Source organism: Maylandia zebra, linkage group LG7, assembly GCF_041146795.1.
Source record: "Maylandia zebra isolate NMK-2024a linkage group LG7, Mzebra_GT3a, whole genome shotgun sequence".
Taxonomy (NCBI): domain Eukaryota; kingdom Metazoa; phylum Chordata; class Actinopteri; order Cichliformes; family Cichlidae; genus Maylandia; species Maylandia zebra.
The window spans coordinates 27,429,987-27,445,201 of record NC_135173.1 but is presented as its reverse complement, the minus strand read 5'-3'; the positions used below and the strand labels follow the sequence as shown (position 1 = coordinate 27,445,201).

The 15,215-nt window shown below is 37.9% G+C and overlaps 1 protein-coding gene across 1 annotated transcript in view; it reads right to left on the bottom strand.

Moving 5' to 3' along the window:
- Positions 1 to 15,215, bottom strand: part of ano1b (anoctamin 1, calcium activated chloride channel b) — a 38,980-nt gene that overhangs the window by 14,888 nt on the left and 8,877 nt on the right. Inside the window, exons 4-14 of the mRNA XM_004556252.3 lie at positions 15,029 to 15,180; positions 13,574 to 13,628; positions 13,035 to 13,083; positions 11,105 to 11,160; positions 8,691 to 8,732; positions 8,094 to 8,158; positions 7,139 to 7,273; positions 3,989 to 4,149; positions 3,188 to 3,270; positions 1,365 to 1,439; positions 3 to 71 (exon numbers count right to left, since the gene is read on the bottom strand). Coding sequence (XP_004556309.1) covers positions 3 to 71; positions 1,365 to 1,439; positions 3,188 to 3,270; positions 3,989 to 4,149; positions 7,139 to 7,273; positions 8,094 to 8,158; positions 8,691 to 8,732; positions 11,105 to 11,160; positions 13,035 to 13,083; positions 13,574 to 13,628; positions 15,029 to 15,180 — 942 coding nt within the window. The remainder of the gene's footprint in view (positions 1 to 2; positions 72 to 1,364; positions 1,440 to 3,187; positions 3,271 to 3,988; positions 4,150 to 7,138; positions 7,274 to 8,093; positions 8,159 to 8,690; positions 8,733 to 11,104; positions 11,161 to 13,034; positions 13,084 to 13,573; positions 13,629 to 15,028; positions 15,181 to 15,215) is intronic.

Sequence of the window (15,215 nt, the reverse complement as noted above, 5' to 3'; positions counted from 1 at the left end):
ACCATTAACAACATCATGACGATGTTAGTCATGTAGGCAGGCAGACGGTCCTGAAATGTAAGCTTTTCTATCTGAAACAAGTAAATAATAAAACAGTAAAAAAAATTAACTCAGGTCAAACATGACATGTAATGTCACCACAGTCATACTTTTAAATGTATTAAAATCAACACAACATATTAAGAAAGCATAAAAGACAAAGAGAAAGTTCCAAAAAAAGAAATCAACAGCCTGGTACAAGGAATGCACTATCCAGCTCAACAATACCAACGGGCCTGAAATAAGGATGCTGACTTTAATCACTGACAGGCCAGGCCAGCAGGAGGCCTCCGTTAAAGGGACGCCACTTGATGCCAAGATCAATTGATTCCCAGAAATCTGTTACCTCCAAGCCACAAGCTCCTTACAGGTGACGATAGCTCAGTCACCTGTCGAGAGTTCCTTAAGCTCATTGACAGAACTCTGGGCAGTACGCATCCTGTTGTGTTTCAATAAACATTCTAAAGTTGCCAGTGTCTGTGGTAGCCTGCTTCTTGAGTCTGATATGAACCAAAACATGTCAAACAAAATATAATCAGAAACCAACTTTCACTTTTAGAGGTGTTGATTCTCTGAGAGCAAAACTAAAAAACTAAATGAAAGATCAAGGAAACTGATTCAGAGCGATTTCACATGAATGGCAAACAAATGCTTGGACTATTAGGGAGCTGTTAGCTCAAGGCTCTTATTATACTTTAGGAATACAAGTAAGGCCACAGTCTAAGAGTAAAGTGTTCTGTTATATAGTAAGATACTATTACATTAGCTAGAGGCAGCTGTGACTCAGATAGCAGAGGGGCAAATCCTTGGCTTACTCCAGTCTGCATGTTGAACTCGCCTTAGGCAAGATATTGAACCCTGAGTTGCCCCCAGTGCACCCATCTTAGTGTGTGTGATTGTTAGGCAAGGCAAACAGAATAGAAGGTATGCACACTCATAAATATTGGTGCTAAATATGTTGTAAATGTGCAGTCTTAGTTCTGTGCACAAAGCAAATATAACTGCTTTTCATAATGTTTTGAAAAGATTGTTGGTGATAAAATGTTTTCCTGTGGGCTGTGCAATAAACAGTGGCACAAAAAAGCATTAGATTACACAATGCAAACATACAAATACATGGCAAAGTGTCAGCTCTTGCAAGATGTTTAAAAGCATTTGCAAAAGCAAATGTAGGTATATTGACATAAGACACCCTTTTTATGCACAAACTAAAGCACTCGGCAAAACAGTTTTAAAGTAAAATACAACTAGAATACTCAATAACCTTATGATACACACAGCTTTGATAATAAAAGATTTTCATGGACAGCATAGAGTGTGTTTACCTTGTCCTGGGACTTTTGACGTTTCCTTAGAGACTTTTGCATTACTTTGAATTCGTACTCAGCCCTGGGGTGATCCTATGATGACACACACAAAAAATGATAAACAGTGGCAGTGATTCATACTAACCAAACTAAAATAGATGTTGAAGAGACAAGTCTAACCAAAAACAGTATCAAAAAAGTATAACATCAATATAATTTCAAAAAAGTGTCTTTTCCCTTAATCTTTGAATTCAGGTGTTTTGGTTCCTATTGCCACAGGTGCATAAAAATCAATCTGATTGTCCTCCCAACCTCTGGTGGTTGTTTTCTCTGAAGATGTTGGAGAAAACAGCCACCTATAAGAAAGATGATGCTAATGTAGGGACAGTTATTCTTTAAGATACTAAGTCACTCTATGGGCTTGGAATACAAGAAGTCTTTTCTGAAAAATAATGTTTTTGGCTGTTTTCTCCAACAGCTTCAGAGAAAACAACCACCAGAGGTTGGGAGAAAACAACTGTGGAGTCCAGCCACAATCATCATTTAATTAAAACATTTTTAATACTAAAAATATGTTTTCTTACTTTTCAGTAAGTCAAATAACTGACATCCGTAAGACAGTGAAGTGAAAAATCACAGTTAGAGTAAAAGTGAATAGAAGAGCAAAGATGTGAGCTGAAAGGAAATGACCACAGTGCAGTTTAAAGGGGAAACATTATCACAATGTACAGACTCAGCATTTATAAACTGTGTCTAATGGAACCTGGGAGTGGAGGGTCTCACAATTACTAATAATTGTGGTTAAACATGTTATAACTATCAAACTAACCTAAATACGAGACACATTTAAAAGCTGGCTACATACTTTTTTGCCTGTTTCCAAGTGTGATGATCTTACTCATTGTTTGGTAGTTTGTTTGCTGTTAAACTGGACAGAACTATCTTTTTAGGGTGTCTGTATAAGGTGATAAAATTAACATTTTATTTTGCCCAAGCTCTTTTCTGATATGATTTTCTTTCATCTATCCCAGGATCCATTCAGCTCAACAGTTAGAGAAAAAAAGCAATGAAGTTGCCAAAGGGACACTGATATAAAACAAGCATTCTGGGATCCATCTCTCTTCATTTATTGTTTAAAGATTTGTGTCAGAAAGCACTCAAACAAGCACAATCGTGAAATCAGGATTTCACAGTTATGAACCAATCAGTCAAATCATGTGTGCATTTTGTCCTGTAAACAAAATGTTAGTCAATGGTCATAATTTTATAAATGTCATTTTTTTTTTCAATAAATCATCTTTGGACTGTACATGGTATTAAGAATATATATAAACTGTGCAGATCGCAGCAGCAGCAGAAAGGTTATGAAAAGTAAAGAGACAAGATAATAGTAATAAAATAATATGAATTTTCACCAAACCTTGAGAGCTTCCTGTGAAAAACAAATTCAGAGAAACAACATTTAAGTAAAGTGAAAAATGGGTCAATATGTTTTCAGTCTGTATGACAGTAAACTGAGAGAGGGTACTGTTTTTTTCATAATCACACTGAATAGTGAAGTCTATTCATGCTCAATGTGACTGAACATGAATGGACAACAAAAATAAAAATAAACACAAAAACGTTCTTAAATGGAAAAGTCTGATTTCCTTAAATATTATTATGAATATGAAAATATGAATAGAATATGAATATTTGTCACAAAAGACAACATTTCTAGTTTGGCGACCTGGGTTCTCTTCATAGTATTGTATATATAGCAGATCTTTTATTTATTATGTGGGCCTTGGGTCTCTGCCTTTTATCCTTTCACACAGAAAAGCAGTTGTGTTATTACTCACTTCCTCATCCTCGAACCCTGTAAGGTCCCATTCATAGTTGAGTCTCATCTGCCTCCTTTTCCAATGCTCCATGAACATGGCAGCTTTAAAAGAGAGGTAAGAAAATATGCAGAAGCAACCAGACATCAAAATGTGCATGTTTCAAATATAAAATCTGGAAATTACACAGAACAAGAACGATTGGTGGTAAGCACAGCAGACGCAGGTAAAGCAACAAGTGGGCTGGGTAAATAAGGCCTCACATAGAGAGATCAACAACCACTCGTGCTTTACAGCCAAACCTGGAATGACTAATTCCCTTCACATGCGTGTCTTTGGACTGTGGGAGGGAACCAGAGTCCCTGAAAATCTGGAAAACCTTTTGCTGTGAGGTGACAGTGCTAGCCAATAAAAACTGTTCCACCTGCATGAGACAATTCAATTTCTTTTATAAAACATCTCCCAGAAAAGTGATCAACAAACAGAAGAAGGGCTATCAATAATCAAATCTGAGTGCAACAAGCTAATGGACTCCAGACTAACTCGGGGAAGGCTGATGTCGTTACTTTCTCACATATGCACAGGTAGATTTGGGTAACCTTTTCCCTTTAATAAATGAAATCATCATTTAATTAGTGCATTTTATATTTACTCTGGTTGCCTTTTTTTGCCATTTGTTTGATGCTTTAAAAAACAAGTGTGACAAAACAGCAAAAGAAAAAGCAATCAGGGAGAGGCGTATACTTTTTAACAGCACGTTATAAAGCGGACACACATACTCTACTTTTGTTTTTTTGAATGACCTTCTCTATCTTCACTCACCCCAGAGAGCCATGAATATAGAGAAGAAAACTGTGGCAGGATTGTCAAACAGATGACTTGCCCGGGCAGTCCCACAGGCGGTGCTAAGTTTCCAGTAGCTGCATACTCTGTCACACAGTGGACACATGGTGATGTTGTTCCTTGGATGACAAATCTCCATGCTAGAATTAACAGAAAGGCACATGCAGAGTTGTATTTTTGTTTTTATCACTGTTTAGATTATGTAAAATACATGATTATAACCCACCACTACTTTGCTAATGCAACCCTCACACTATCTTTAGGCTAATCTCAAATCACACAAAAATTTAATTTGTTATGGCAACTGAATAACAAGAGTACAGCAGGAATACTGACAGGCAGTACAAAGAGACAACATATTTCTCCCATGCAGGCTTCTCTTCATTTTAAGTTAAATCCAGAATCAAACTAAATCTTTCTCGTCACATATGAGATATTAAATAATCAGGCCCCATCTTATCCTAACAACCTCTGATTACCACTCCAACACAGCACTTCACTCTGTTTTTTTACTTTTCGTTTTGATGGGGGGGCTCAGAAAAGTATTAACACGTGTCTTACATCTGCAGGTGATTTTGTTTCTGTGTATATGTGTGCATACTGTATGCAGATTTGTGAAGTTACACCTGTGAGCTGTATAATATCCAAAAGGCCAACAAAATGCACCACGATGAAACCCAGAAACCAAACATTTAACAAAAGGGTGAATACACAAGCATAGACAAGGACAGGAGGATGGTAAATGATGCTGTGAGGACACCTCCACCCCCAGAATCACCCATATCACCATAGGTCAAACAGCAGAGCCCTTCACTCTCAGACTCCTGACTTACTTGTGGTTCCTACAGTTTCTAGAAGTAGAATAGGAGGCAGAGCCTTCAGCTTTCAGGCTCCTGTCCTGTGGAACCAGCTCCCAGATCAGCCCCACTTATCCCCTTTATACTCCCTGTGCATTGTTATTCGACTAGATCATTTTATTAAATTTCGTCTTCTCTCTCTATAGTTTATACTTTTTTTCTTTTCTCATCCTCCACACTCCCAAAAAAGTAGCGGAAGATCGCTGCTGTTTCTTGAGTCTGACTCCTCTCTTGTTGAAAGTGAGTTTTTCCTTTCCACTATTACCGAGAGCTGCTCATAGGGGACTCATCAGGTTACTGGGGGTTTCTCTCTCATAAAATGTAAAGTACTGTGAGGCAGCTGTCGTTATGATTTGGTGCTATATAAAAAAATTAAACTGAAATACACTTTTTTCACATGGTCTTCCTGGATTAAATCTCTTTCTTGAGTATTTTCACTTTTTATAAACAGTGTATCCGATACATTCATATTACATAGTGGATTTCTCCAATTTTGTTTTGCTCTTAGTGATGTGACTGTAATAGTATGACAATATATACACTGGGATATGATGTTTGGCATGTTTACACACAAAAAACAGGACATACCTGATAAAATGGGATGCTCATGTCCATTTAAATCAGCGATTACCTCACAGCCATCAGTCACAGGGCTGACTTTGGTAGCAAATGTCGAAGTATGTGAAGTATTTTTGTTATCATAATGATTGTAACTATTCTGGTTTTTTCTTTTTTGAGATTTGCAGCTGTTATTAGCTCAATTTTCCTAAAACAGATTCCCATTAGGCACTGATGAATAGATGGGTCATCTGGTTTGTGTTACAGTCTGTTTGCTTTCTGTTAGGATTCTGACACTTACAGTGAGTGGCATTTGTCTCCACTGGATAGAAATTTGCACTGCCAGCATGTCATAATATCCTGTGGATGATAAAAAGCAGGTGGAGAAAGGAAAGGAGGCCCTCATTTCTGTAGTAATTCATCAAACTTTTACAGTTCTCTCCTGCTTGTTGTACTTTCACTTCCTCTTTCCATTTTTTGATTTCCATCCGCTTTAAGTCCTACACTGTTAAATAGTTTTTTACTGCTAACTTTCTTTACTTAGCCTCTGTGTTAGATTTACAATAGTGTATTCTTAGTGTTTTGTTGTGGAAAACAATCACAAACCGTTTAGAAGAGGGGTTGGGTGGGAATGAAAGAGTAACGTTTTCAGACTTTTTGGCATCATCACTCTATTACGTACCTACAATATCAATAGTGTGCAGTTACATATTGTAAAATGATCCGAGCAAGGCAAAAATATGGTAAGTGGCACTAGATATCAACACAACACAAAAGGTGTGCATTAAACTCTATTAATAATAAGTTGAAACTGAACTGATGACCTGTATCTCCAGTATTTGGTGCAAATAGCACATGGAAACCACACCACACCACAATAGACCGAGTGAAACAACAAAAACCAAACAATGTGCATATGTAAAACTTTGAGTTTGTTATTTATAGTTTTAAATATGGATGAGTTATATTTCAATTCACTTCAGTTTGATTTTATTTATAGTTTGCCACATCACAGCAGCAGTTGCCTCAAGGTGCTTTATACTTAAAGGTGAAGACCCAACAAATATACACTGAAAAAAACCCAACAAACACATGAGCTCTGTGACCAGCAGGTGACAGCGTGAAGGAAAAACTTCCTTTTAACAGAAAGAAACCTCCGACGGAGCCAGGCTCAGGCAGGAGCCGCCATCTGCAGCAACCCGATTCTCTGTAGTCTTCAATACAAAACGATTGTCTTTTATGAACTTTTTTTTAACTTGAAGTAATCACACAATCTGATTGCATGATCAAAGATAACAACCTACCTTATGTCCTTAACATTTTTCACTGGCAACAAATAAAGCTTTGTTTTCAAAGTACACCCCAGCTATAACACAGATTGTTACACTGAGTCTAAAAACCAAAAATATTCCATTTTTATAACACTATTGTTCAGGTGGATGTTTATGATGTGTATGTTTTGAAGAGGGAGGCGAATAATCATGTTGAGATTATGATCACAACTATGTGATAATAACACATATGTTAAATAAATTAAATAAATAATGTTAAATCTTTTTCCTGCAGTGCTACCCTGTAGCTTTCCAGCTGTAACTTTTGTCACCTGTCAAACAACTGAAATTGTGTTCATTTGTCTTTAAATGTGTACATCTCTGAGGTGATTATAGTTAGAACCACATAGAACTGGAATTTTTGCACATGCATTTTTGTTTACCTTGGAATGTTGTCATCAACTGTGGCACATCCATACAAAAAGACAATGACCCCCACTAGTGAGGCAGGAATCAGCATCTGGGTATACAGGCCTAGCCAAGCAAAGTACAGCCCAATCTTCTCACCAAAATACTTCCTAAACACCCGGGGAAACAGATAAAAAAATCATTTTTATTACACAAATCGAAACTGTAGTATATATTGTTTTTCCCTTATTTACCACTATCTGCACAGACACAAAGGAACTTGTGAATTGTTTCCTGCATACTCTAACAATATATCTATAATAAGTATACATCTATATTCTAGCTCATTAATATGGTTGATCCAGAAGTATAGGTTGTGGTAAGCAGGAGGCGGCTTATTGTGGAGGTGGATGATGGCCATGTAATGTTGTCAGATGCAATATGTGGATATTTGAGCAGTTATAGTAATTAATATAGTGCTTTATCCTACACGTTTTATCAAACTCACATTCAGCCAGTTTAGAATCACCAATTAATCTTATATGTATGAGGGAGGAAGCAGGAGTAGAAGGAGAAAGTCTCGAGTTAGAAAGCCCAGGGTGTATATGTGACTAGTGTTTATTGATGATCTGACTGCTAGAAGCAACAGGATGAACAATGAAATGCACAGGGTCCTACTCTGATCTGAACCCAACATGAGTTTTAGTTGCAAGAGACAAATCCAAAGACAGAGAGATCCACAATTAAGCAGCAACTGAAGATGGCTGCAGTAAAGGCCTGCAAAGCATCTCAAAGGGAAGAAACACAGTATCTGAAACAGGGAAGGGGTTTAGAGTGTATAAAAATGGCTGTAATTCCTAAATAGTTTACTTGAAAATGTATTATAAACCCCCTAAATTGAAGCCTGTCTGCACTTTAATCACATTGCAATTGTTCTAGCTGCATCATTGCAAAAGCGATGTCATTTTTCAAATTAAGGAATGTCCTTACCGCACAAGTCCGATTGGCTGGTACTTGTAGAATACGCTGTAGTTTGCCCACTCCTCATATAAAAGCTGGAGAAGATATTCACATATGTTAGGTGTGTGTGTGTGTGTGTGTGTGTGTGTGTGTGTGTGTGTGTGTGTGTGTGTGTGTGTGTGTGTGTGTGTAAAAATAAAGTAAAGCAAAATAAGTAAGTTGACAATAAAAGGTATCAAACACGTCACTAATCATGAAATTCTCACCAGATGTCGGTAACAACCCATCCAATTCACACATACAAAGGAATAAAGCCATAGATGCCCAGAAATGAAACATGTAATAATGAGAATAATAATGTAATAATAATGAGATGCAGGGAAAAAGTACTAAACACATAAAGAAAAAGAGGTGCAAAAAGGCATCAAGAGTCATGACACCAGCTGAAATCTATCAGTAATTAGAAAGCAATCCTGCCACTTAATGTAAATTAATACCAGCTGGTTCAGTCCAACTGAAGGCCTATAAAAATGTGTCTCATTACCGAGGTGCCACACAACAAACATTTTATGATGGATAAACCAGTGAGCTCTCTCAAGACTTATTCTGGCATTTTCATATTCTTACCTTTCTGTCATTGGGGTCTGCACTCTCCTCATCAATGTCTCCCTGAAATAGAATATAGGAAATTGAAGTTTGTAAACTTGGTGTTTGCTCTTACTGTAGTACTTCATCAGTGCACAATTTCTCTTGAATCACCCGCAAATCATATTTTTGATATTGACTTATAGTGTCACTAGCAGCATGGCTTGAGGTCTAACTGTAACTGGCTCAGTGAATTGGACACCCAGCTCTGCACCACTGAAAAAAAAATACTATAACTAGCCCAACCCCAGCAGTTAGTTCAGGCCAAATAAACTTAGCCATGACTGTCCTCCAACAGGTCCTCCCAAGCAGCTGGAAAATCAGCAGCTCGGTGACTATAAGGTTCCTCCTCACAATTTGGCCCTAAACAGAAGCACCCTGGTGCACCACAAACCCACATTTCAAATCCATTTTCCCCAGTCAGCTACACACCCGTAACTCTGGCAATTGGCCACTCCATTCTTAGACACATGACCCCGGAGACTCCAGCGACCCTAGCGGATTGTCTTCCAAGTGCCAGAGCAAATCCCCCAGCTTACCTCTATTCAAGAGTGGAATAAGGAACTTAACATCCAGCAGTTTTATGGTTACAGTAATTCAGCGTGCTATAAACAAAGTATATCTATATGTGGTTTTGCTATTGGTAATTATGCATAAATCTAATCAATATAATGAATGAGATGCATTGAGATGAAAAGAGGATGCAGCATGGAAAGCGTGAGTGTGTCTGTGTATGTGCATGTGCACGTGTGTGTGTGTGTGTGTGTGTGTGTGTGTGTGTGTGTGTGTGTGTGTGTGTGTGTGTGTGTGTGTGTGTAATAGGTGTAATAGGTGTGAGTGATGGGTAAGGGGAGAGAGGTGTGTGATACATATGACCACATGAGTATAAAAGAGGACTCTTAGGAAGGTGTGGTGTGTGTCCTCTATTGTCCTGAGGCTGAGTAGAGAGCAACAACAGAAGAAAGGACTTTGGAGTTCACACGTTTCACCTGGAAGACCAGAGGATTAACCACTGCCCAACCAATGTGAATTTATGAATTGGATTTGGCTTTTACTCTGCTTGGCTGTGTTGGATTAAGGTCTCAAAGAAGTTGGAGGACTTTGTTCTGACTCACTGCTTCCCCATTTGGCTTTATCAGGCTTGAGACAGAGATGAGTGCATTCATCTCATGACCAGTATAAGAAATCAGCATTAGCATAGAGTAGATCAGTTAGATGAGGATGTGATTATTACTAATTGAGTCAGTCTTTGTTTTGCCCCTTCTAAATTGCTCCAAATATACTTTTATCCAGTAAAGGTAAAAGCATTCATATAAATATTTGATCTTACAGGCTGCTCTTAGCCTATTTTCTCCTGGCCACTAAAGTATAACATAACCAATTTTACCCAGTGAACTGATCATAAAGAAGTGGTGCTGTTAACGGATGTGGCTGAGAAATCACACTTGACCTGCAATGCTACTTAAGCAGTGACCTTCTGAGAAGGTTGGATAGACATCCAGTGAGAGCTAGGTGAGTCTCCTCAACACTGCCTCAAGAAACAGGTTCTGCATTGCCTGCCAGCGGAGCGCCTCTTGGAATCAAAAACTTGGATCTTTTGAATAAAGAGCAAGTCCAGACCTCCTGTATGGGAGTAACTGGCCAATTCAAAATGCTCAAGAACAGGCCAAATTGTGGAAAAAAAAACCTTTCAAATGTTTGAAATGTTTGAAGCCCATATTAATTTCTACTAGAATGATAGAAAGAGAAAAGTATGAAGAAGGAAAGCAAGAGCTCATTATCCAAGACTTACCACATCATCTATCCAACATGATGCAGGTTTAATCATGTAATGGAACTGGGTAAGTAGTGTTTGATGTGACTGCTGATAGAAGCAGCAGAATGAACTGAAGTGTACAACATATACTATCTGTTCATCAGACAGAGCTACACAGTGCAACTGGACAATGATCCAAAACAAAGTGTGAAAGAAACCCAAGAGTTTCTCAAGACAAGCAAATACGATGTTATCCAATGGCCAAGCCAATCCCCTGATCTCAGTCTTTTCAGTTACTGAAGATAAAACTGAAGACAGGCAGGCCTTTAGACTACAGAAGAAACCAAATTAGTGCAATTCATTAATGTGGTTAATGCAATGCTTTGGTTAAACCCCCTGAAGAAAAGATGAAAGTCTAAACTTCACTGACTTTAAAACCAACTGTGGTTCTGTACAGGGGCAAAATTACCAAAAGGAACCACAAAACAAAACAAAACAAAGTTGTATACACACCACTGATGTGTCACCAGCAAAGGAACCTTTACTGTAAGGCACTGCACCACCATTTTACACTCGGTAAACTAAAACCACAAATATTTCTAATCCAATAATTATTTGCTCTAACAAAGATACTACTTACATCATGAAGAGGATAAGCTGCAGTATACACCCCACTACCAAGGAGACTGGTGATACCTGCCAAGAAAGCATAAATGCAGATGTTCATACAGATTCTAAATTATAATACTCAAGAATATGACCGCATTGGGTCATTCTATCTCTAACCATTCAATTTTTAGAATATTTTCTGTTCGGCCATCTCTGATTTGCATAAAAAATTTTGAAATCAAAAGGTGTCTCATTACCAAGGTGTCACACAAGAAACATCTCAGGATGGGTAAAACCAGCGAGCTCTCTCAACACTTTTGCAACCTTATTGTTGCGAAGCAAACTGATGCCATTGGTTACAGAAGAATTTCAGGGCTTGCTTTGCAACCGAAGGATTTAGTTACCAACCAAAGGACTTGGGCATCTTGCAAGTTGTACAGAAAACAATTACTTAAATTACTGCTGCTAAAGGTGGTTCTACAAGCTACTGAATCATGCGATGTACTAAGTTTTCCTTGACTCCACAGAGACTCAAAAGTAACTGGACACTTGACTAATAAGTAGGTCAGGAATAGGAAAAGCCCTGAACACAACAGAAGACAACATAAGTGGATGAGTGCGGAATTCTTTCCTTGATTCTGTAAAACAGCTTCACAACATATAACCATGTCAAGGATGCTCTCGAGGACGTACGCATATCATTTCACAAAGTCCAAAATTAAGAAACGCCTTCCTGAATGTTCATACAGAAGGTTTGCCACTGGTTACTATCAAGACCAGGAAGGCCAACATAGATTTTACCAGGAAAAAAAGTCAAAAAGAGCTTGCCCAAATGAAACCCAGATTAACTTGAACCAAAATGATGGGATGAGAACAGTATGGAAAAGGAAAGAAACAGCTCATGATCTGAAGCATATCACATCAACTGTTGGCCATGGCTATGTATGGCTGTTAATGGAATTGGATAAGAAGTGTTTATTGATGATTCATCTGCTTACATTTAGATAATGACCCAAAGCAAACTGCAAACATGATTCAAGAATTTCTTAAGGCAAAGAAATGGGATGTTGTTCTTTTGTCAAGTCATATACCTGAATCCTAGACTTAGGGTTAGGGACTATAGTTAGAATAATGGTTATGGTTAAGGGTTAGGGTTTAGTGTGTGGTGTGATGGTGTTTCCAAGTCGGAAAACTATGACATCACAACAATAAGATTGGTTGCAGTACTTGCAATGCTGAACTTGGACCAACAACTGTAATAGTGTTCCAGGAAACACAACAACACTGGAAATGAGATCATATACTGTGAGATAGGCCTCAAGACAGATATTTCATTGAGTCTCTCTCTCTCTCTCTCTCTCTCTCTCTCACACACACACACACACACACACACACACACACACACGGCAAAAATAGTAGCCTATAGCATCACTGTGCCAAACATGCACAATCATTCAGTGATCACGTCCCACTGACCAGCTTCTAATGTGTCACACACACGTATTACAGAATGAGTGGACATTTCCATCATAGAAGTGGTAACAAATTATTTAGCCATCAGAAGTTTAACCTTCAGGCATTGCATTCAGCAGACACTAACGACAATGTTCTAGCTATTGCTATTAGTTATTTATTTATTTTTTGCTTTGATTTTAACAGAATTTAAAACACTGCTGTGCTCACTAACTATTCTGTAAGTCGCTCCCTAAAAGACAAATCTTTGCATCGTTGAAACCATAGGTTTGCAGGCATTTTACACAAATGACAGAGAGCAAGGTTAGGAAGTCATATTTCCAGCATTTATCCCCACCATCAAAAACTCCGAAAAAGATATTTTAACCAGTGGAGACTAAAACAACTTAGTCAGATACCAGAAAACTAAATTATGATATGTAAGCACGTAATTGTCTGACTTTTAATATTTGTGGCAAAAACAAAACAAAAAACACATTCAGACTTACCCATGCTGTACTTGGCCTTGCATTTTGTTCTTTTTAGTATTTCAAAAACCTGTAAAGGAATTAAAAACATGCGTCTAAAAGTAATGCACAAGGAGAATATCAGCCTATACATTTTTATTTCCCACACAATAATAAAATTATACAGCACAGATCAAGCCTGCAACTACAACAAAATTAAGTTATTTACAGTTTACAGTTCTTCCCAAGAGATACTACTACTACTACAACTACTACTACTAATAATAATAATATTAATAATAATAATCATTATTATTGTTTTCTATTTTGGGCACGTATCTCAGGATAACCTGTAACTGCAGGGTGTCAATGGTGTTGATGGCCTATTAGCCTAGAATTTCATATACTTCAAACCTAAAATATCAATGTTTGAAATGTGCATTTATTATGGAAAATACCATTAAAATAACTTCAGCAAACATTGGTTAGTTTCTTATACACAGTATGAGTGCTAGAGGAGTTGCGAAGGCTAAAACATGCTGTCATATTTTGGTGTTGTTGATGCACAAACTTGGACTTACTATTGAACTCCTGGTTTTGCTGTCGAAGAAGTAATCTTTGTCTGATAGGTCAAATCTGTCAACATACACATAAAATAAAAATTTAAAAAAATCAGGCAAGAATCGATCAAGGCACATACATAATACCAGGGGTGTCGAACATGAGACCTGGGGGCCAGAATCAGACAGGGAAAGAGTCCCATCCATCTCATCTGACAGCTTTGAAAAATGTGCAGAAGGGTGTCAATTCCCCCCAGTTGCCATTCATACTACACACATAGTAATTAATGTAAACAAAAACAATATAAGCAAAAACAATTAAAAATCAGAAAAGTTCCTGACTTTTTCATTTATCTCGTAGGGAGGGGAGATTTTCTGTGAATGAATGAAAATTACACGTGGGGAGTGATGTTAGTGAAAAGGTCACCATCTCCCCTTTTTTCAGTGTAAAGCCTGCATCATTTATTTCACTCTGTTAGGTTCTGGTCTCAGATTAAAATGTCTCATGTTTTACTAGCAAGAGTAGCAATTTTCAGTGCGGTTGCCCCTCTGTTGGTCTTCCTTGGTCTCCTTTGCTCTTGGGGCCTCTGGATGTCTGGAGCCTTGATCTCCTCCATACCTGCTTCATGCCCTGGTGGGCGGGGCTGTGGCTCCCCACAGCCTCTAGCAGATCATTACATGAAGGAACCTTTTAAATACAAGCACGCTCTCACTCACAGGTGGTTTTTGGCTGCCACCTCGAAGCACACTGTGCGCTGTCGATCTTACGTGCTGCACAATAATACTTAATATTTAGTATTTACTGTTATAGTCCCATAGATCATCGTGATGTTGTTTATTCTATTGCTCTCTTTTTCTTTGCTTGTTTTCTCTTTTTTCTTTCTCAACAGGTGATTGATATATGTATTTTTTGTCTGTTTGTTTTGTTGGTTTTTGGTTTTTACCCTTTATCACCGTTCCTCTTCCCCGCTGTTTTTCTTTCCCTCTTTCTTTCTCCCTTTTCTTTTCCCCAGTCAAGTCTGTCCCGTGTTCAGCAAATGAAAATAGAATAAACAATAAAAGCAAAGGTGAATCAAATAGACCAAGACGGCAAGGCTGGGATGGTCCATTTGGTAAAGTAAATCCGTTGGGCATCTTTCTTCGCCTTTAGACAATAATTCTGATGGCAAAAGAGCCAAACGGGACAGGCAAAAAAAAAAAAAAAGCAATTTTCAGTGCATATTCTCTGAAAAACCTAAAGATTATAGGATTACACTAACCCTGAATTATCTCATGCAACAGAAGGAAACTGCTGAAAAACAAAAAGAAAAAAACCCCAAAAAACTTTGGATGATATTGAAGTTGCTTTGAAAAGAAAAGGAGAAAAAGGATCTGTCAGCATATTCTTGAGCATTTAAAAAAAAAATCACATTGTTGACAAGTACGCTAGATCATATGGGATCAGTTCTTTTCCATTTAGTAAAAACATGTACTTACAGGTGTTGCTTTTCCCTAGAGAACGTGTGTGACAGGTGTTTGACGTTCTTGGGTTGATGTTCCTCAACATGTGGGTGGAGGGGCTCCAGAATTTTACTAATCAGAGTACTGATCTTCTCCACAATACTGTTTGACTGCTTGACCTCATAGACCTTTCAACACACACACAGCATTTTGGATCAAATGA